Raw genomic sequence first — 21,380 nt, forward strand, 5'->3', positions numbered from 1 at the left:
GATGGTCCGATGCAGTAGGCGGCTCTTGGTGCAGCGGCGGACAAGTGGACCTATCAGCGATTGTAGCAGATTGCATGAGCAACCCTCGGCCTCAAACATTTGTCGTCACGTGACGTGTCTCTTCCGCCTAGCGTGTCAGTCGCTCTCCCTACTTCTAAAAATTACTAGCCGCTGCCGCTTGTTGCCCGCGCCGCGGCCGTAGCGAATCCCGTGGTATCACTTCAAGGCCAAATTCTGCCTCATGGCGAGACTGGCTTGACTGGGGCAATATTGCTTTCGCAATATCAAGAAACGCCATGTGACTCGATACGCCTAAACTGCTTCCATGGGCCCTTGTGCTGCGTCGAGTCGTCCCGTATGCGGTTTAGAGGTCACTCAAGCCCGGCTGGGCTTCAGGTTGCATTCATTTCTTTCCATAAGACTTATTCTTGGGAAATGCTCCTCCTCACATTCTTCTCAGCATCCGTGGAAAAAAAAAACATTCTTGCCAACATTTCTTGCCGATGTTCTTCCCGATGCTGCTTGTGTCCTTAAACCACATCACACATCACCCAACACAAATTGCCTGACATATTTCACCACACCCGCTCCGATATACTTTCGTTTTGTACAAGTCCTGACCACAAGAACTGGGACACTATTTTACCGCTAGTCATACATACGTAAAATACCGCCACACAACGCACCACTGCCTTCTCGGCGCTCTCCATCGTTTAGGGTGATTCACATGGGGGATAAAATCGATCCGCTCCTTCACGCGCCTCGTATCACGTCAGCGCACGTTAGTCCTCCTTGCGTAAATATGGTGGGCAGCCGGCACAGGCATCGGCTGGGCGCCCTGTAGTACGGCGCCGCTGCGATCAGGGGCGGCCTCGGCGGGGATTTTCGGTGCCCGCGAATTGCTTCTCGTTAGTCTGGCAACTTCCTTCCACGAATTCTCGCAACTCCCTTCTATTTGAGTTGATGCAGATGACTGATAAGGTGAGCAAGACTGGCCCACGTTTCTGGCATGAGATGGCTGGTGCCAACGCGCCAAGCCAGCGTACCTATATAACCGGCATAGGAAACTCAGATAAGAGCGAGTCATAGAAGCAGAATTGCCGGACGGGCGATAAGCATTCCGAAAAGAGCGAAGGATTCCCCGATTAGGCAGGGATCGTCTGTACAACTTGGACAAATCGTCCCTGATCGTTGCAGCGCGGCTTCGCGTGACGTGCGTTCACGTGCTACGGGGCGCGGGAAGGGAGCGGATGGATTTTATCCCCCATGCGAATCTGCCTACGGCCATTTTTACTTTACGTTCCCGGTGCAGCTTTCTTTCCCACAGGTTCCTCAGCGATAGCGGATGTTCCATGCCAATGTTTGTTTCCTGTTAAACACTGCCGCCACGTCGACGGTTCAACACCGATGCCCGACAATAAGACCGCAAGTCTCGTCAGCACGCCACGCATCCGAATTCTTCGCCAGCGACTAGGCAATTGGCGACTGCTCTGCGTGCGCCGGGGTTATGCGGAAAGTTTTACACGTTTTGTCGTTCCCTACACCATTCTCAAGCAGACATCTCCAGTACATACAGGGTGGCTTCTACCCACCCGGAGCCCGACCGCCAGTGCGGTATAGACCTGACATTGTCCATGTCTGACGCCTCAAAACTGTTCATGCGTGCCAGCCCACGTTTTCACTGCTGCGGGCAGGGAGAAGGAAGAAGATGGGGGGGTGAGAGCATTCCCACACGAAGTGATAGGTGGAATTGGGGCATCTTTTTTAAAGTGGTGCTTGAGGTAGTGGCTTTTTTTTTTCAGAACGGAAACCACTGCCATCATCGTCGTTTCCTACCTGCTTGTTCCGTCGCTTCGTCCCCTCCTTGCAACAGAACATCACAGAAATTTCAAGCAACACAACATCGTGTTCATCACCAGTCTCCTGCTCTCATAATCGTAGTTTTTAAAATGGCTTCTCGGCAAAGTTTCGTCATCAAAATCTCCTTTGAGTTAGTCTCTCGATGTCCTTAAGTGACCACCGAAAAGATCAGGAAGCAGACGACGTTGGCATTTCCTCTTTGTCATCTTAAAATCCGGTTGGTGCAATGGATTAACCCCGATAAGGGTCTCCTGGCTGCTTCTGAAGGTCCCACTATAGTGAGGTCTGTCAACGCAACCTGGAATAATGTGTTTTCTGTGCTACGCGATGGAAGGGACGGGCCAAAACACCTGTCTCTCTGCGTGGGGGGATAAAAATACACAGCTGAAATGAACCATTGGTTAGGATCTAAATCCTTTTGGTGTCCGAGGCTTTATTGTATTATGAATATTTTTAATAACAAAATGCACGGACGATTACTATGCACCCAATGGCGAAATTTGTGCGCAGCGCAAACTGCAGTCTTCTCAGACACGGCACACATATGCTGCGTCTCAGGAAGGGATCGCGCAATCAGCGAACGCATGTCGGCGCCTGTAACTGTGTTGTAATCTCTCAGCACGTTGGCGAATCCGGCTACAATGTTGTTTCAAATCGTGTTTGAACCTCCCGCGTAAATGTCACGTGGTTATAATGAGCTTCACACGGGGTAGTTGTGATGAAGTGCCGGTGGACGAGGAAGAAGAGGAGACCGAGCGCGCAGCTGCGACGAGTTCGTGCAGAAAATCGAATCGGGCCGGTGATCAGTGGACGCCTGTGACGCGCTGGGCTGGAGAGCGCGGCCCTGTGATCGTGTTCGGGTGAGAACCTGGGTCGCGACCGCTGCTGGGTCCGTGAGCCGTCCGCCGCTGATCACGACAACCGGTGGGCTGGCCGTGCCCGGAGCTGGTGACGCGCTGGGCGAGAGAGCACGGGTCCGGATTCACCTGGAGGTGGAACCCTCCGCCCACACCCGCTGCTACGCCATCGAGCCGTGACTCATCGCCAAGGTCGACGATTCCTGCCCGACGTCCCGTGCCTGGATGCGGCGTGGCCTAGAGCCGGTCATCGAGCCAGCCGCGCCGTGACGTCCCCGTCGACCCCGCACGCGTCGGGACTTCAACACCCCGAGGGGTTGCGACAAAACCCCGCAGGACGTTTTTCTTCTTTATTGGGGACGTCTTCCTGCTAGCCTATTGCTTTTTCTAACGCCTATATCTTTAGTCTCGAGTTCGTGCTTCCGTGCGCTAGCTTCTGCTCCTTTTTGAGTCATGCATAAAGCAATGTTTACTTGTGCACGCACTGGTCACTGACTCGTGGCTTTCACGCCAATCCTGGCAGGCTCGCCACTTTTGTAATGAATGGGCCCAGGATTGGTGTGACAGTCACGAGTCAGTGACCAGTGCGTGCGCAAGTAAACGTTGATTTGTGCATGACTTAAAAAGAAGCAGAAGCAAGTGCACGGAAGCACGGACGCGAGACTAAAGATATAGGCGTTAGAAAAAACAAGAGGCTAGCAGGAAAACGTCCGCAATAAAGAAGAAAAACGTCCAACGGGGTTTTGTCGCAGCCCCTCGGGGTGTTGAAATCCCGACGCGTGCGGGGTCGACGGGGACGTCACGGCGCGGCTGGCTCGATAACCGGCTCTAGTCCACGCCGCATCCAGGCACGGGGCGTCGGGCAGGAATCGTCGACCTTGCCGATGAGTCACGGCTCGATGGCGTAGCAGCGGGTGTGGGTGGAGGGTTGTTCCACCTCCAGGTGAATCCGGACCCGCCCTCTCCCGCCCAGCGCGTCACCAGCTCCATGCACGACCAGCCCACGGGTTGTCGTGATCAGCGGTGGACGGCTCACGGACACAGCAGCGGTTGCGAAACAAGTTCTCACCCGAACACGATCACAGGGCCGCGCTCTCCAGCCCAGCGCGCCACAGGCGGCCAGTGATCCCCGGCCCGATTCGATTTTTTCTGCACGAACTCGTCGCAGCTGCGCGCTCGGTCTCCTCTTCTTCCTCGCCCACCCGCACTTCATCACAGTAGTAACGTCTGCCGAAAATGTGACGGGCAGGCAGCGAGAGATGGCGCCAAAGCAGCGTGTGCCGCTCTCCTACGGACAATTTCGCCAGACGCTCCGACGAGCTTCTCGTGCGGGTGCAGCATACTGGCCTCCCCTGCACACTTTCTCCCCATCTTCCTTCGCCGTTTTATTTGTCTTAACTCGCTGGGTTACGATGCCGTGGCAGTGGTCGTCGCCATCGCCGCCGCCAAACCCCAGTAGCGGCCTCCAGAGTGCTTGCGCACTAAAACGAAAGTACAAGCGTTTTCGGGGCTTATTAAAAAATTGCGCATTATCGTACGTCGACGAAAAGCCGAACGCGTTACTTATTTAGTAATCCTTGGATGCGAATTGCTCCCGGTTTCGTACGTAAGCCGTACTTGATGCTGAAGCTCTTCCGTTACAGCAGCGCCTACTCCTTCACCTTAGCTCATATTGTAGTGCGGACACGCGCTTGCGGCCGCCACTGGGGTTTGGTGGCGTCGATGGCGACGGCGACGGCGTTGTAACCGAACTGGCGACGGCAAAAAAAAAAAAAAAAAAAAAAAAAAAACCAGCGGCGGAAACTGTGTCGGGGAGGGTGGAATGCTGAGATTGCACAAGATGCTCGTCGGAGCCCTGGCGAAAGTCAGGGTAGCACGTACTGCTATGGCGGCATCCCTGTCACAAGCTTCGTCCTCCTCTTTTAATGAGACGTTGCTTCTCTGCTCGTCTACGTGATATATGCGCGGTACATTAAAACACAGTTTGCTAAAACATACTCGCCGTAGCGCCGCCTTGCGTTCGCTGATCACGCGATCACTCCCTGAGACGCAGCCGATGTGCGTCGGCACCGAGAAGACTGCAGTTAGCGCTGCGCACAAATTTAACATTAGGGAGTATAGTAACCATCCATGAATGTTTTAAATGCAGAGCATTTCAGTAACTCACGATGTCACCCGCGTTGTCCCGTCGTAGTCCACACCGTCGTTGTCCGCACCCCTCCCCCTACACTATATAAAAGAAAATACTATCCGGCGCCAGGTTTCGATCCCTCGACCCTGCGGGCGGAACGCAATGTACATGGTGCTCTACCCACTGCGCCACAAAGCCGACACAGAATGGGACGCTACGAACGCGCCTTATATCGTTGACTCAATCAAATTACTGCTGACGAGCACTCTCTCGTCAGCAGTTGCCACAAGTGCAACAACATTAACGTAACGCAAACTACTTAACGTCGTGCGCCCCCGGAAATGCTCTGCATTTGATCGTGCCCCTCGCTAGGGGGATGTTTCACTGCGTCGCCATGCGAACAGTTTGCCACGCTTTAGTTTCAGTTTTCTTTTCAGGTTCCTCATTCCTTCTCATTTTTCTTCTCAGCTAAGATGACGCTGTTCTTGCGTTCAGTTACGAGCGGATGAACGCACCCTTCTCTTGCGCCCTGTGGAGGAATGACTTGACCTCGTTGCCGGCGACCGAGTCGCAATCTTTCGGGAGGGCCCTGGACGACACTCCGACCGTCCGGAACCTGGTCTTGACGCCCGTGAAGAGCGCTGTCGCCGAAGAGGCGCTGTCCACCACCTGGCGGTCCGCCGCGTACGTCTGCGGCAGGAAATTATACAGCGTGAGCAGATCCCGAATAATTTGCGATGGCTTCAGGGTTGATTTATCACAGTTATCTTTTATGTTGATTTAGCGCCTAGCTCTGAACTTTCCGCGTCGTTTACAGAGCAGCTTTTGGAAAGCAGTCACACGAGTAGTAAGTCGTTTGTGCTTGCAAAGCAAAAGGACTACGCCTTGTTTAAAAGTATGTATATAGCATTCGAATAAAAAATGGCCGATCCCTCGCAGAGGTGGGAATCGAAGTAACGCATATACCTGGGTTGAAAAGCACCTGCCTTGTCTTTGTTGAATAATGTTTTTTTTGGGAACCAACAACAATAAAAAAGGAAAAGAAGCGTGTGACATCTTCCTGTTCCGGAAAGTCGCAGGTCATAGGCGCTGCCTTTGCCCGGAAGATCAGGCTGACCCCATCCTCGAGGCGAGCGCTGGTTAGTCCACCTTCTTCCCTCTCCGGGAAGAGGGAAGGGGAAGGATTCGGGGGAACAGGGTATTCCCACATGAAATTATACGTGGTGTTGCGGCTATTTTGTCAGAGTGGTATTGTGCTTGGCGTAGTGGCTACTTTTTTTCACAATTGGGAGCAGTGGCGAGTGCGCGGAGAAAAACGACACGGAAAGAGAACCGTTTAACATATAAATTTTTCCTCCAAAGATGACCCCAGCTCCAATTGCAGAAAGCGTGATACACGCACTAACCGGGTCTTCCTCGGCCGCCCGTGTTATAGCAAGATACTTCCCTGACATACTCTTCCAGGTGGTACGGGAAGACTAGTGTTATCTGGCGTAAATTCCCCTCCCTCCGAGAGTCACTTTCTGAGTTCATCGGGTGCCTTGTACGGGAGCCTGCAATATCTGTTGTAAGATAAAACCCAGCGGCGCGTCGGGCCAGAAAGCCGTCAGCAGCAGACCCTCGTATGATCACCAGAAGAGCCACAGTCGCTTTAAAGCAACTCAGGCGCCATTGCGCTCTATGAAGGAGCATGGACAGCGAAGCTTCATTCCGGAAGAAGCCGTTGACAGAAAAGAACGGAATTTCAAAATGAACAACGGCGACTCGTCTTCGCTACTGGACCGCTTCCTCGAGGAGCCGGAGGTAACTAGATACGCAAGCGCCTGTAATGCCGACACAGAGAGGAAGGAGCGGAAGCAGAAATGGTCCACGCGGGTTTCTCAGCTGAATACCTTTGGGTAACCTTTATTACATTTACGCGAAAATGATGTTTATAGATAGCAAATGTAGTCAAAATGCACATCCAACCTATGAGACGTCTACGGTGGAGGTCTGCATTGTATTTTTTTTACTTAAAATGGTGGTATGATTGGCTATTTTGTAAACCGCATTCTGAAGGAATGATACTTATCGCTGGAGCTTAGTCATAATGAACGTTCTGAACGATGTGAGGCTTTGATTATGACCACTGCTAGTAGCGCGCTCACCGGGATGCTCGTTTTCAAACGCCTTGCACTATAGAACGCCTGTCACCTAAAAGAAGACGTGACTTTTTGTTCGTAGACATAAAAAAATGCATGGAAACCTAGTCACGTAAGCTTCGATTAATAGGGACCGTTTTGAAGTTACGTCGACCATGTCTGTATTCACACAACACCATATGTTTGTCGTCGTTTCGAGCGCTTGCGTGCATTTTTACTCCGTGCTTGCGTGCATTTTTACTCGCGGTGGCGGTCCCGTCGGCCAGACAGGTTTCCGGTCTCCAAATTCAGCTTCACATCCCTTCTGGAGACGCCGCCTGTAATACAGACTCAAGCTTCGCTGGCCATGCACCTTCGCAAATAGGAATTGATCATGAATTTCTGCTTCAATAACATTACCTGCTTCTACTAAGGAGTAAATGGTTGCACCTTCCGCACCAACAACGCCCGTCGGCAGTTTGTGCGGAAGGTTCGTCGTCGCACATGTACGCTGATTACCCCGATTAAAGAGAAGGTGGGCCATAGTTCTGCACTGAGGTCCTTCAGCCCACACTTGTGCCGTTCGGAGAGCGACAGAAGCTTTGTCACGTCTCTGCCTCCCGCGGAGTGCAGCTGTGTTTGCTTGCAGGTAAGTTTGCTTGCCTTCCTAAATGACACATTCGAGTTATACAATACAACCTTGTTAATTCAGATCTCAAGGAAGTGCAAAAAATTCCCGAATTTCCGAATGTCGAATTATTGCATGAATAACAAAAAGGCCGATTTTCAATTCGTTTATTCCGTACCTTCGTTGTAAGAAGCGGTCCGTGATGATTGTTCGTTTTTTGGGGGAGACACCTGAGTGGAAAAGGATAGTTTGCGGGCATGCAACAATTCCTTCAAGAGTACTGCAATTCAAGAGTACTGCCTGAAACATCTTAGGAAAACCTCCCCAGAACGACGAGAGCGTCCGCGGCTTCTTTTCCAGTATGACGCACTGGGCGTACCTTATCGCACGGGTCTTCTTTGGATGCCTCATTCACCACACCGAGGCCAGCGCGGTTGATCTGTTTATAGGTAAACTGGCCGGGGACGACAACGCGGTCACCTCGGCCAAGATAAGAAACCAGCGCTCGCCATCTCTCGCCGATCTACCTCTACTTATGGCGCAACTGCTTCTGGAGCAGGCATTGCCTTGATTATGCCAGCTTTCCCAGTCGTATGGTTTCGAAAGAAAAGCGGTTTTCCTTGGCTTCCGCGATCAACTTCCACAGCGCACCGTTGCTGTCGATGGATGGCAAGCGATGGCAACAGATGGCCCTCGACGACGGCAAAACCGGTCGCTGCACGCTGTCGCTCTGAAATTTCGTGAAGGTGGTTGAGACGGTAATCATGCGTGCTTCAAAACCTCGTTTCAGTCGCGCTGTCCTTGACTTGTCTCCAGCACCTCCCGTTCGAATTAACCGGTTCGCGTGAAATTTTGTGTCGAATTAGCGAGTGTTGCCATAGGGCTATGTACATTTCTGAAAGGAGGGTGTGGTAAGGACAACTTATTCGAGTTTCCGAATTAACGGGGACGAATTAACGAGATTCTACTGCAGTCGGTCTGCCGCAATTCTTGCATTTTACGCCTTTGTTGCGGCTTTGTTTGTCCGAATGACCTCTGATAGCTCACCGCAACAATGGTCCCTAGGGACCATACCGCAACCATGGATCCGCCCCACGGAGAGCCTTTATAAGCCTCCTGCGCTGGAGTTTTGGCGACATGCAGCGCCTCTAGTGGCCGACGCCTCTGGGTAGCACAAAAGCAGACGACCCTCGCTGCCCTCCATGCGTTTTCAATTACAAGCCAGAGCGAAAGTTGGCTGTACTTGATTTATTCGCTTTGTGCCGCGTTTAAAGGAGCCATGAAGAGAAAACAAAAGTTTGTTTTATTCGAAAGATTAGGTGTTTCATAGTACCCTAAGCGCTTTCCCGGAAGCAAATGATGCTTTATTCACTGAGAAATGAGGCAATTTAAGCCAAAATTTTAAATCTCCCGCTAAATTGCACATTTCCTGACGTGAACAATGGCGTCATACCAGCCGGTTCATGAAACAAATACTTAGTATGTCGACTCCATATAGCACCCACACGCGGGAATCAAACAGGAACCGGAACTCGTTCCGAAACCGAGACGGCGGCCATTTTAAAAATAGCCCTAGTCATGGAATCGCCTGATCCGGAGAACAAAACTCTCGCCGAGAAGCTCGGGCTTGCATTTAACAACCTCACACCACTTGAACGCTCAATGCTTCTAAGTGCACGAGCGGCAGGAGTTGTGGGATACGCGGACGGACCGGAAAGCGACCATTCCGCGATAGCCACAACAGACGAACGGCCGGCCGTCGGCACCGCTGCCTCGTCAGCCCCGTCGCGACGTACGAATACAGACTGGTACGTATGTGCCGTATTTTTATTACGGTTAATAATAGTTCAATTTCAGAAGCAGTATCGCTTATGCCAGTTCGTATCTTCGACCAGGAAGATACGAGCGTCAAAGCGCGGTGTGTACGGCATTTTTTCCCCAAGGTCAGAGCGCTTTGATGGCGATTTGACGAAGTCGGCGACGAGCGCCAGCATGTCCCAGGAGTGAGCTAACGTAAGGGTCCCTGCCGTAATCACTTCCTCGGAAATGAAGCGAGCACACTCGTACTTCCTTTAGCTCTCTTTCTCCTCCGTTTGCAAAGTTCACAAAACGTAGCCACTTGCTTCGCCGAGGTTCGTCGTTGGGCAGCACATGAAAGGAGATCTCCTCACCGGCGGGGATGTCGCACTCCCTCGACGATTTGCCCGTACTACATCGGCATTTCAAAACGTAGCAACGAAATTTCATTGTAAAATACTCGAACTAACTGAAGTTTTCAGTGGTTGTAAACTGGAAACGAGCTGCTAACAATAGCAGAAAGCCAACACCATTCCGAAACTGCGACGACTGTCACTATCTCGTCGCTGCTTGCTGTTCGTTACTCCCCTCGTTTCTATTTTTACCTTTGCTGGTGGCGATATATCGGCCAACCTCCTGTGAAGGAATTACGATACCAAGCAAGGTCGCGGCTGTGCGTGCTGGGACGGTTCGTTGGCCCCGAAGAGCCTCGAACCCGAAAATTTGTCTGCGCGACGGTGGCGACGGCGAGATGTCGAGTTCGGGTGGCGGTAGTTTCGTGCGCATTGGCGTACACGCTTGCGTGTTTATTCGGAACTTCAACCGTTTACTCCACCGTTCTTAGGGTCATAAAAGGAATGTGCAGTATGTTTAACGGGCATATAGCTCACTATGCAAACTGGTAAGCCCTGCCTAACTTGCGTTTCCTTTTGCCGGCCTTGGCCAATCGCAGAGCATTCTCGTGTGACATCATAGGTTCTGTTGCGGAAAATGAGCTGGTGGGTCGCATGGTCATTACCTTTTTTCGTAATTATGTAGCTTATTTGAGCGAAGTTTGTGTTAAAAGTGGTGTCAGTATGGTTCTAACGAGGCTATCTTTCGAATGAACCAAACTTGTGTTTTCTCTTCATGGCTCCTTTAAACGACTGCATACCTAATGAAATAGCCCTTAAAGTAGCTGCAGAGGTTAAACAAAATGATATCCGCTACAACAAGCCGATTTATCGGCTTTCTTCTGAGCGATCTTTCGTGATCGTCGCCGCATGGAAGAGTATCGCCAGGTCGGGTGGTGTGACTTCCTGACGATAACTATCGTTCTTTATTCTTGCGTGAGGTCGACAAAGGAGAGTTGACAAGTAGCATAAACAGAACGCTGGTCAGCCTAAGGCAACTCAATAGGTTGCTTCAGCTGGAGCAAGGGGACGCGACAAGCGCCGCCGATTCAGGTGAAGCTGCTGGCCTGGCACCACCTTGAAAGCGAGTGGTAATTTTGTTTTCTTTTTCTCGCAAACTAAATGATTCTTGCTTAAAATTTTACGCCGCACGGTTTACGAACGGCAGGGTACACGTATACTAGCGAGTATGAGGCAATACCGTCAAATAAACAAATTGAACGCAATTAAAATACACGAATCAAGCACCGAACCGCAAGTCCGTTGCCTGCTCAGATGTGCACATGTAAATTTACATAACCTAACGCAGCCGCATACACAGTGCGGGGCCGAAATTTGTAGATATTATCGTCACTGATTGTGTTATCGTCTAGTGCAAGGGTCGTCGCTAACCATCTGAACGCCGCTACGCCAGTTTTGTCGTAAAATGGGGCTAGACGTACGCGGCGCGAGACAAGAACAGAGAATTGATTACTTCCAATTGCATTGTTCCCCATCTTCACACTTCGCGAGATTTTTGTCAGATATTCTTGGCAATTCGCTGAATTTTTCCTCTTTCCCTTCAAAGCCCGCTCTTCCTCCCACTCGATTTGCCGTCCAGCCCTCCACCGGGTCGGCTTCATGCAACTCGGTCCTACATCTCAAAACGATGCCGACGCCTATTCTAGCTTATTAAATGCGAGCTGAGAATATATGATGCAAGAGGGGAATTAAATAAAGTGAGAGCAAATAAGGAAACAGAACGGCGCCTCCGTTCGCCCGACCACTTCATTTTACGGCCACTACTTTCGGGATCACGAAACATATTTCACGCTTCCGGTGCTCGCTGCATTTTGTCACTGAGCCACGGAAAAAATGGAAAGCTATTTCTGCACCATGTATTCGCAACGACGACGCAAACCAGCAGTGTTTAATGAAAGTGCACGCATAAGCGCGCAGATACGCAAAATGACGGCACACCGCAACGGACGAGCCTGCGGGCGCGAGACTCGCTGGCTTTTACACGCGATGATCGCCGATTGCGTTGCTGTTCTTTTTTGATCGGCTGTTGTTGAAGAGTATTTTTCAAGAAGTGTATTAGTTTAAACAAGAAGCGTTCACTTCAAATTTCACTTCATGCGACCATCGATCGGTGAATATGCCAGTGGCAGAGCGCCGTCACCGTCCCAGCACTTTCGTCGACGCTGTAAACGTATTTAGCGCTGCAAAGCTTGTTTCCCTGATGCCAAGTTGATCGCCGGATGAGATCGGACGCATCGGGGATGGGCTGCAGATCATGCAGCAAAATAATCGGGAGAATCGAGCTTATTTTGCATCTGTCAACACGGGATCCTGCGGGACCCCCGCAGCTTTGTACTAACCGTAAGTACTGCCCGGATGCCGGTTTCGCAGCGCCCACTGGGCAGTGCAGGAGCCCTATTCATTTAACCCAGAGCCAGTGAAGAGCGACTCTGTCATGAGATAGTGCATAGCCTCGCCCGCGAACTTCTGCACCGGGCGCGTGGGATTCCCCGGCCTTATCCACCCAGATGGGAAAGTATACTCTCCAATATAAACATCCACTATAAATTAGTGGCGTATATTAATGGTAACTCGAGTTCTTGCAAGTTTGATGTTATTTGACTGTGTACCACTACATTTCATGCACAATTTCTCTACTTTTTTGTTGTTTTCTGAGGTGAAAAAGTGTGATTTGAGTACTCTTGTTACAAGAGTGTATATAATATTGTAAGTGTTACAAGTGAGGTGTTCAAGAACTTCAGCTCCGTATTCTTCCTAACTATAAGTAAAAGAAGCTTACTTTGCATATTTTAGCTCTGATAATTTGTGATGATGATGGTCACTGCACTACATTCCTGTTTCTGTTTTTTGTGCTGATATTTATTTATGTACCACCTGAATGCACAATCTGTACGCCCACCTGCTATGGTCTCGAGATGAAACTCTCAGAAATAAAAAATAAATAAACAAACAAATGAGGCTTCACTATAACAACACCAAATAATCTCTTTGTACACTTCCTGGTCCAGAAAAATCTCTAACCATTACAGAACTACGCAATCTTCAAAGCTTGAATACCCTCCTTACACCTGCTAGTTCTGTTCTCTAATGTATCGGACACTCTCGGCATGTTCCAATTGTCCCGAACCATACGCTAGTTTATAATATTGTATTCTCTCTTTCCCCATTGCAATTGAGTTCCCCTTTATTTTCCACACCCCCCTCTATCATCCTAGGGGACTTGGCTAGACTCGGGCCAGCTCACGAACCGGTTGGCGTTACCCGGGACATTACAGATGCTTAAAGTTGCGTTTGAGTAAATTTTTTCCATCTTCATTCTCTGCGTACACAGACAGGGCAAGAATCAGTGTGCCTCGATCCACGACCCGAAACCAGGGAAGAAGCCCACGCTCCCCATGGGTATGTGTGTAAATTTTCAAAACAAGGTTTTGTAATGCGGCAGCCGATGCACTCGCACTGCTTGCGGCCTAGGTTTCTACGTTCTACTGGAGTATTAGGGAAATTAATCAACTCTCCTTCAGCAAAAAGAAGAGTGGAAGGTGGGTTAGCTCAGTACATGCGGGGAGGACGTCATATCGCATGAAACGAGCACGTGACGGCACGCGAGTAGAACAGATGCACAACAACAACTAATAGCGATGACTTTGGCTTGAATTGTCGTCAGTTAAACTATCGAAGGAATGTGTGCCGAAAGACAAAAACGATAGATGAGATAGCTAGGCGCAAGCACAACGTAGCAATAACGAAGGCTGATATCTACGCCAGAGGAATCCATAATGATTTCGCCTACAAAGCACGTTAGGAAGCCTTAGTCCCCGAGGAATATTTTTTGCATATGCCAGCTTCCTTCCTGTTGAGATAAACGAGGGCAACTAGTGTTACCGGTGCACGAAAGAAAGGACCCGGTCATTCGATCTTCCTCCTTTGGTGCTGCCTGCCGATAGCTCGGCTCCGCCTGTGAGAGCGCTAGTTCCTGTTGACTCCGCTGCGTCCGCTGTGGCGCTTGCTCGCGATGGCGCGTGGTGGTGGAAGAAAAGTAGGGAAGGGATGGGTAAGCAAGCGGAGTAATCATGCGGATGAGAATTTAGAACAGCGGGGGGAGAAAAAAGAGGGGTGAGAGCGATGATAGTTTAAAACAGGGGTGAGAGGGAGATTGGGGGAGGAAGAAAATCTGTTAAGTTAGCTAGGAGTAGGGCAAGTAAGCGTAATAAGACAGGCACGTCGGTTGCTGGCAACCGACGCCCCGCTGGCAACCGACAACCGACTAATCATCACCATCATTATCATCAGCGGCGGCGGCGGCTCGGAAACGAAAGCAGGTTCATTCGAAGGCTCGTCATCAGGTGGTTCTGGTCAAATGATAGGAATAATGCGCCATTTTCCCGACATGGAAGTGCCACAACATGCTGCGGTGTGTTATCATCGCACCTGCCTCGAAACATGACGGCGTTCGTCTGTAGGGAGTTCGAGACAATACGGATTATGGGAACCCCGCCTCTTTAAATGCTTCGAGCCCACTAATCATCAGAAAGGAAGTTGGAGAGAAGTATGCTGGGATTCGATTTATCATGCATTAAAAATGAAGAACCGGAGGTGGTACAGCGAATTCCAGGATTAATGTATGCAGACGACGTATTGTTGATGTTTGATGACTGGATAGGTATGCAGGGTCTGCTGGATATATGCGGAGAGGAAGCAACTCACCTTGGGCTATCCTTTAGCACAGAAAAATCGCGGATCATGGTCTTCAACGACGACACAGAGCACAAATAGGTATCAATTCAACAAGTAGAAATACCATGTGTAAAGGGGCATAAATATTTAGGAGTATGGCTGAACGTCAGCAAAGATTACATGCATGCGCATGAGGCCCACCTTAAAACAAAAGGACGACGGAACGCGGCTATAATGAAACATAGAGCACTGTGGGGCTACAACAAATACGAGGTGGTAAAGGGAGTCTGGACGGGGGTCATGGTACCAGGATTGACTTCCGGAAATGCGGTTATATGCTTGAAGTCACAGACTTAAGCGGGCTTGGAGGTAAATCAGAGGGCGGTAGGGAGGCTGCCCCTAGGGGTCTTTAGCAAAACTACGAATGAAGCGGTATAGGAATATATGGGTTGGTAATGCTTCGATGAAAGGGAGGCGCAGAGCAAGATAAAATTTCAGGAGAGACAGCGGGACATGGAGGAAGAAAAATGGGTTGCGAGAGTATTTAGGCACCTGCATAAGAGAAGCATGGACACGCTGTGGAGATGAAGGACTAGACAGCTGATCAAGTGATACGGAAATTTGGTATGGGAAGGTTGGGTATACACAACAGTTAAAAAGCAGGTAAAAGCAGCAGAGACTACAAATTGGGTACAGAGAATCGAAGCAAAAAAAAAAAAAATCCTGGAGACTTATAGAACAGAGAAACTATAAATCAGGAAGGAAGGTTTCTATGGCAACACGCGAGGTGGTGCATTGCTCTTTGAAGCACGGGCGGGGTGTCTGAGAACACGGGAATAGACGACTAACTGCGGGCAACACAACGATCTTGTGTATGCTGCGGCAGAGATCGGGAGACCGTAGAGCATATTGTCATAGACTGCACAGAGATACGTCAGCAGCGGAACGATGGGGAAACGACGTTGCCGGAGGCTTTAGGATTTGGTGTGAGGGGGAGCCTCAACTTCAGGGCCATAGAGGTGACGAAGAGGCGGCTGGAGTCGTGGTGGAAGAAAAGTAGGGGAGAGAGTGGGACGTAGGAAGAGTAATATACTGAATTAAAATTTTTAACGGTGGGGGAGGGGGGTAAACAGGTGTGCAAGGGCAGGAAGAGGGGGAAGCGATGACAGTTTAAAACCGGGGGAAGGGGCTAACCTATTAGGTTAGTTAAGGGGTAAGGCAAGTAAGTAGTATAACACAGGCAAGTCGGTTGGTAACAACCGACGTCCCGATGAAAAGGGAGAGCTCCTATTCATTATCACCATCATCATCTGCGGCGGAGGATGCGGCGGCTCGCAAACGGAAGCATCCGCGGCGGAACAAAAGCAGTTTTTTTTTTCCAGGGCGTTATTTCCCCATCATGGAAGAGGCACAACATGCTGTGGTGTGTTATCATCGACACATGCCTCAACATATGACGGGGTTTGTCTGATGGTTGTTCGTGACAATACTGATTAGTTACGGAGCCGGTATTGTTTTAGGTTCTTGGCAGAAAATGTCCTACGGTGATACCGCAGGCCGTTGAAAGACCTTGCAGGTGACAGCAAAGGAGCGTGCTGGAAAGCCTTCAGGTACACCACCGGTGAGAGGTTCACAGGCATTTTAACAAGCGGTTGTGATGCTGAGCACGAAGACGCGCATTCTATTCCTGGCCGCAGCGGCTTTTGGGATGGAGGCGAAAAGCAAAAACGCTCGTGTATGCGGGATTTCTGCGCACGTTATAGATCCCCGGGTGGTCAAGATTAATCCGGAGCCCTCCACAACGGCGCGCCTCATCGCCTGCGTTGCGGGGGTGCGTTAACCCAATCAATCAATCAATCAATCAATCAATCAATCAATCAATCAATCAATCAATCAATCAATCAATCAATCAATCAATCAATCAATCAATCAATCAATCAATCAATCAATCAATCAATCAATCAATCAATGAATATCAGTATCAACAAGCTAGAAAAGTATACCAACTTTACGACCATTAATTTCTTTTTGCTGCATTGACATTTCGTCAGTAACAGGGCTGTAGTATGGCTCTTTTTCTGGCCGCAACCTTTGTCTTTTCCCTTGGAGGCGTTCCATTATTATAATTGTTACGCCGCGGCCGCCTATCCTGCAGTAGATACGACCGAATTATACATTGTGCTTCGGAACTGCAGCTTCAGCAATTTTCTTCCCCGTACATGATCCTATATTCTACAAGATGTCGACTTCCACTGCACTGATTCCCACAGCTTGGGCTTCTGCCGAGTTAGCCGTGCGTTATCAGAGTTGATAATCAGTTGCATGACAAATAGCGCATTCGTATCTTCTCCTTGCGCGGCTTCCAAAAGGGTCTTTAGAGCTTGCACAGCTCGGCGGTCCTCATGTTGCTGAAAATTTCCTGATTTCATGCCAGATTGGCCGAGGTGTTTCAGGTGCTCCTTTAGTCTCCGCGCTTGCGTCTCATTTCGTCTCTACAATATATCAAACCAGGTAAAATGTCGCCTGAAAGTGTTCAGTTTTCAACCCCCTTTCGAAATGTTTCTCACCATCGGCATACTCGCCCGAAGCTGGGCTTTCTTGCTTCTAGTATCCACTGGTGAATCGGCGCTTTGTCAGACCTTCTGTACCTTTACGCCGGTCGCCCCAGGCAACTTGTATCTTTCTTGTTGTCTGAAATAAATTTTTATTCTTGATATTCTTGGTACTACTGTCTGCATGCCCGTTCAGCGCTGGTTTCCTCTAGACGGGGGCGTTTTGCGTACTTTCCTTCTGCTACTAACAACTAGCGCCGGTTCCTGTAAAAGTCCTGTTTGCGTGAATGGTTCACGTCGGGCGCGAAGCAGAATTTTACGTTGGTTGGAATCGTCTAGGTTCTGCATACGACGGAAACTGAGTCGGCACGGCTGTTGGAAGCAGCAACATGCGTTTAATTCCTATTTTGTAAGCGTCTGCGGTGAAGAGAAGCGAACACACCATGGTCTCGGAGATTGGCTGCCACTGGCTGCTCTTGTGACTCCCCTACCAAGAAAATGTTCCGCAGCGAAACATTTTGAATGTTTTCTTTGGCCGGCAGCTGAGGTTGGGACACTTCCGGCTTTCTTGAAGCATTCTATGTGCAAACCGGAACGCAACAAGTTTTAGGCATTGCGTGCAGTGTAATTCATCCACAGACGGGCAAACCTAACTGCAGTTCCGAAAAGAAATCGAGTGGGCATGATGAACTAGACGACTGATAACCGGTGGACAATTAGGGTAACGAGTGGATACCAAGAGATGGGTCTTGAAGAGGGGGAAGGCCATTAACCTGGTGGAGAGGAGAAATAGAGAAACGTGGAGGTAAACTGTGGACTCGAGCAGCGTGACAGGATCGGTTGCATGTCAGAGGCCTTCATCTTTTATTGGACCTGAGTAGGCTGCTGCTGCTGCTGATGATGATGGTGATGATAATTATAACCACACGGCAGCAGGCTAGACGTGTCACACGGTGGAAAGGATGACACCTTCGCATAAGACGGTGCAAAAATGTACAAGGTGCTTACTTGGCTGATAAGCAGCGTCCCAACATCCAACCGTAGCCGGGGTGTTAACATCTCCACTCACACGCGTTATTTTATTTTCGAGGCCAATCCGAACGCCGCACCAAAAGTGAGGAGCTCGAGCGGCCGTGAGAAGGGCACAAAGTAGAATAATGACAGCGTGTTGGAAATGGCTTAGCTATAACACTGCAAAACCTAATTATCACGAGCGAAAGAAAAGGCTATGGAGGCAGCTTTAGTGAAAGCTTGCTTTTTCTTGCAATTTACCAGCCCACCTTCTAGTTATATCTCTGCATGACTATTCATCCTTTGGGCACGCACAAACATCCCAACCTAAGTGCCATCGATGCCGAGCTTGGGGGAAGAAGCAGGAGTGAAGCAGCCGTGGAACCTTCGCCCGTTAGGAGGTTTTTTGTGCGTGCCTAGACCGCTCCGCCGTCGCAGAGCGATCAAACGCCGGCAATGCAGCCATTTACCCTCGCCTAGTCACGTGGTACCGCAGTGGAGAGGCTTCGAGCTGGTGAAAAGATAAAAAATAGAGCCGAAGAGTGTGTTCTGGTTGGTCAAAGTGCAAGATGGGGCGTAGCAGGACTTTCGTTCTAATTAATAGCGTGCTTCATTTCATTGAATCGTTTTGGCTAATTTGGGCCTGGTGAAAAAGCGCTTGCCTTGATGAGCGCCGTGAAAGGGAACCGCTCGAAGGCCAGCCTGCTCTCTTCTCCCGGCATGCCGTTCTTTCTCTGGGCGCCGTAGATGCGAGATGCCGTCACCGTGGACACGCCCATGCCGTCACCGACGAACAGGATCACGTTCTTGGCCGGCGCGTCCACGACGATCGGCACGGTGGGTGCCAGCAGCTCCGCCAGGGTGCGCTGCCCGGAGGCGCGCCAAAATTCGGGTCGATCCTCGCCGGGGGGCGCGACGCCGGGTACAGGGGTAGGAGGCTTTCTCGGCGGCGTGGGCTGTGAAGCTGTTCAGGGCGAAGTTTAGGGGGCCGTGGAGACAAAATAACAGTTCAGTTTGGAAGTTCTAGCCTTTGGTAACTCGATCACTCAGCTCCACACAAACACATGCACGCACACACGCCCACACACACACGCACGCACGCGCACACACACGCACGCACACACGCACGTGCACACGCTCACACGCACAGATACGCTTGCATGCACACACACACGCGCACACACACACGCACGCACACATACACACACACAGACACGCGCGAACAAGCACACACACGCACACGCACGCGCCTGCCCACGCACATGCACACAGACACACACACACGTCGGCACACACACACACGCACACGCCCCCGCAGGAATACGCTCGCACACATACACGCAGACACACGCACCGACACGTGAACCCACACCCACGCAAGCACGCACACACACATGCATGCAGGCACACACACCCACACACCCACACACGCGCACGCGAGCACACACACGCACGCACACGAACACACACACGCACGCACACGCACGCGCACACGCTCTCACACACGCAAACACACGCACGTGCGCACACACACGCACGCACACACACACGCACGTGCACACGCACACACGTCCCGATACGCACGCATACACACACACACGCACGTACGCACACACACATGCACGTGCACTCACACACACACGCGCACACAAGCACACGCACGCACATGCACACACATACACACACGCACGCACGCACGCACACACACACACAAACAAGCCCACGCGCACACACACGCGCAAGCGCGCACACGCACACGCTATCACACACGCACATACACACGCACGGGCACGAGCGCATACCCTCACACACACTCACACACGCATGTACGCGCGCACGAACACACACGCGCGTGCACACACACACACACACGCACACACAAACACATGCGCACGCGCGCACGTGCCTACACACACGCACGTACCCACGCAGACACATGCACGGACGCACACAACACATACACGCACGCACACACGCACACAGACAGACACACACCTACACGCACACGCACGCGCACGCACACCTACAGACACCCGCCGCAGTGGCTCAGTGGCTAAGGCGTTGCGCTGGTGAGCACGAGGTCGCGGGTTCGATTCCCGGCCGCGGCGGCGGCTTTCCTGATGGAGGCGAAAAGCAAAAACGCCCGTGTGTACGAGATTTCGGCGCACGTTAAAGATCCCCAGGTGGTCAAAATTAATCCGGAGCCCTCCACTACGGCGCGCCTCATCGCCTGCGTTGCGTCCGCGCGTTAAACCCCACAATCAATCAATCATCAACACCTACAGACACACACATGCGCAAACATACACACACGCACGCGCACACACACACACACACGCGTGCGCGCCCGCGCATACACACCCACTTACGCACACACGCACACGCACACGCGCTGACACACACACACACACACACACACGCAGAGATACCAAAATCGAAAATTATAAAAAAGACAGTCGGATTTCGCCCAACCGTGACGTAATACGGGCAAGGACTAAAACCAACTGCGCGTTCGTTATCAAGTGATGTAATCAAACGAAACCAGGTGCCAGGCCGGGAACCGCCAATTGCTCGAGCACAATTCTATGACCTCATGTAAATTCGGCGGAACATGTTTGGGGTGTCTCCACTCTTCCTTATTTGTTTTCCTTGATAATTAGGGTATTTGAAGTTTGCGACATAATTAGATTTATTGTTCCCGCGACAATGCAGTCTTTTTAATTGTTCAAATTTTTATGTTTTTATGGCCACTCTAAATGCTACAGACAAAAATTATAAGCACGCCCATTATACCATCAGGCGCTCCATAAACCCTTCATAGGCGGCCATACAGTTTGTGTTTGAAGCCCACCTTGCGTGTGTGGGTACGTACTACTATACCATGCAATACAGTGTTCAGGCTAGACACCTGCGCCAAAGCGATGGGTTACGGCTTGTCTACGCTTGGAGAACTTTCACTCCAAGTTAGTACTTACGTGCAGAAGCGGTGGGCTCTTCAGTTGACGACCCGGTGCTGGTTCTGCCCGGAGGTAGCTCTTCAGGAGTCATCGCTGTTACATCGGCCCGTGGTTTGGTTTTAGGGCGTGTAATCTCCTCGTCGTTGTTTAGTCGAACTAAAAGGGGCCGCGCACGGTTCAAATGCGGTGAGCGGCGAGCGAGTGGGCATTTAGTACTTTGCACTGACACTGGAATTGACATGCAGATAGCAGTACAATGAGCGGCGTTGATTTGCGATGCTCGCAAAAGAATCGGCGCAAGTGTCCAGGCCCTCATACACAGTGGATCGGTAATTCAAACTCGGATAATTGAAAAGTCGGATTAATTCGAACAAATTTCA

General features: G+C 50.7%; 1 protein-coding gene across 1 annotated transcript in view; it reads right to left on the reverse strand.

Moving 5' to 3' along the window:
* The window catches only part of LOC144153455 (alkaline phosphatase, tissue-nonspecific isozyme-like), a 58,427-nt gene extending 37,336 nt beyond the window's left edge, over positions 1–21,091 (reverse strand). Inside the window, exons 1-3 of the mRNA XM_077685099.1 lie at positions 21,019–21,091; positions 18,706–19,007; positions 5,364–5,538 (exon numbers count right to left, since the gene is read on the reverse strand). Of these exons, the coding sequence (XP_077541225.1) occupies positions 5,364–5,538; positions 18,706–19,007; positions 21,019–21,091 (550 nt within the window). The remainder of the gene's footprint in view (positions 1–5,363; positions 5,539–18,705; positions 19,008–21,018) is intronic.
* Positions 21,092–21,380: the final 289 nt, after the last annotated feature.

Source organism: Haemaphysalis longicornis, unplaced genomic scaffold (genome assembly GCF_048455015.1).
Source record: "Haemaphysalis longicornis isolate Haplotype H1 unplaced genomic scaffold, Haemaphysalis longicornis Haplotype H1 scaffold_9, whole genome shotgun sequence".
NCBI lineage: Eukaryota > Metazoa > Arthropoda > Arachnida > Ixodida > Ixodidae > Haemaphysalis > Haemaphysalis longicornis.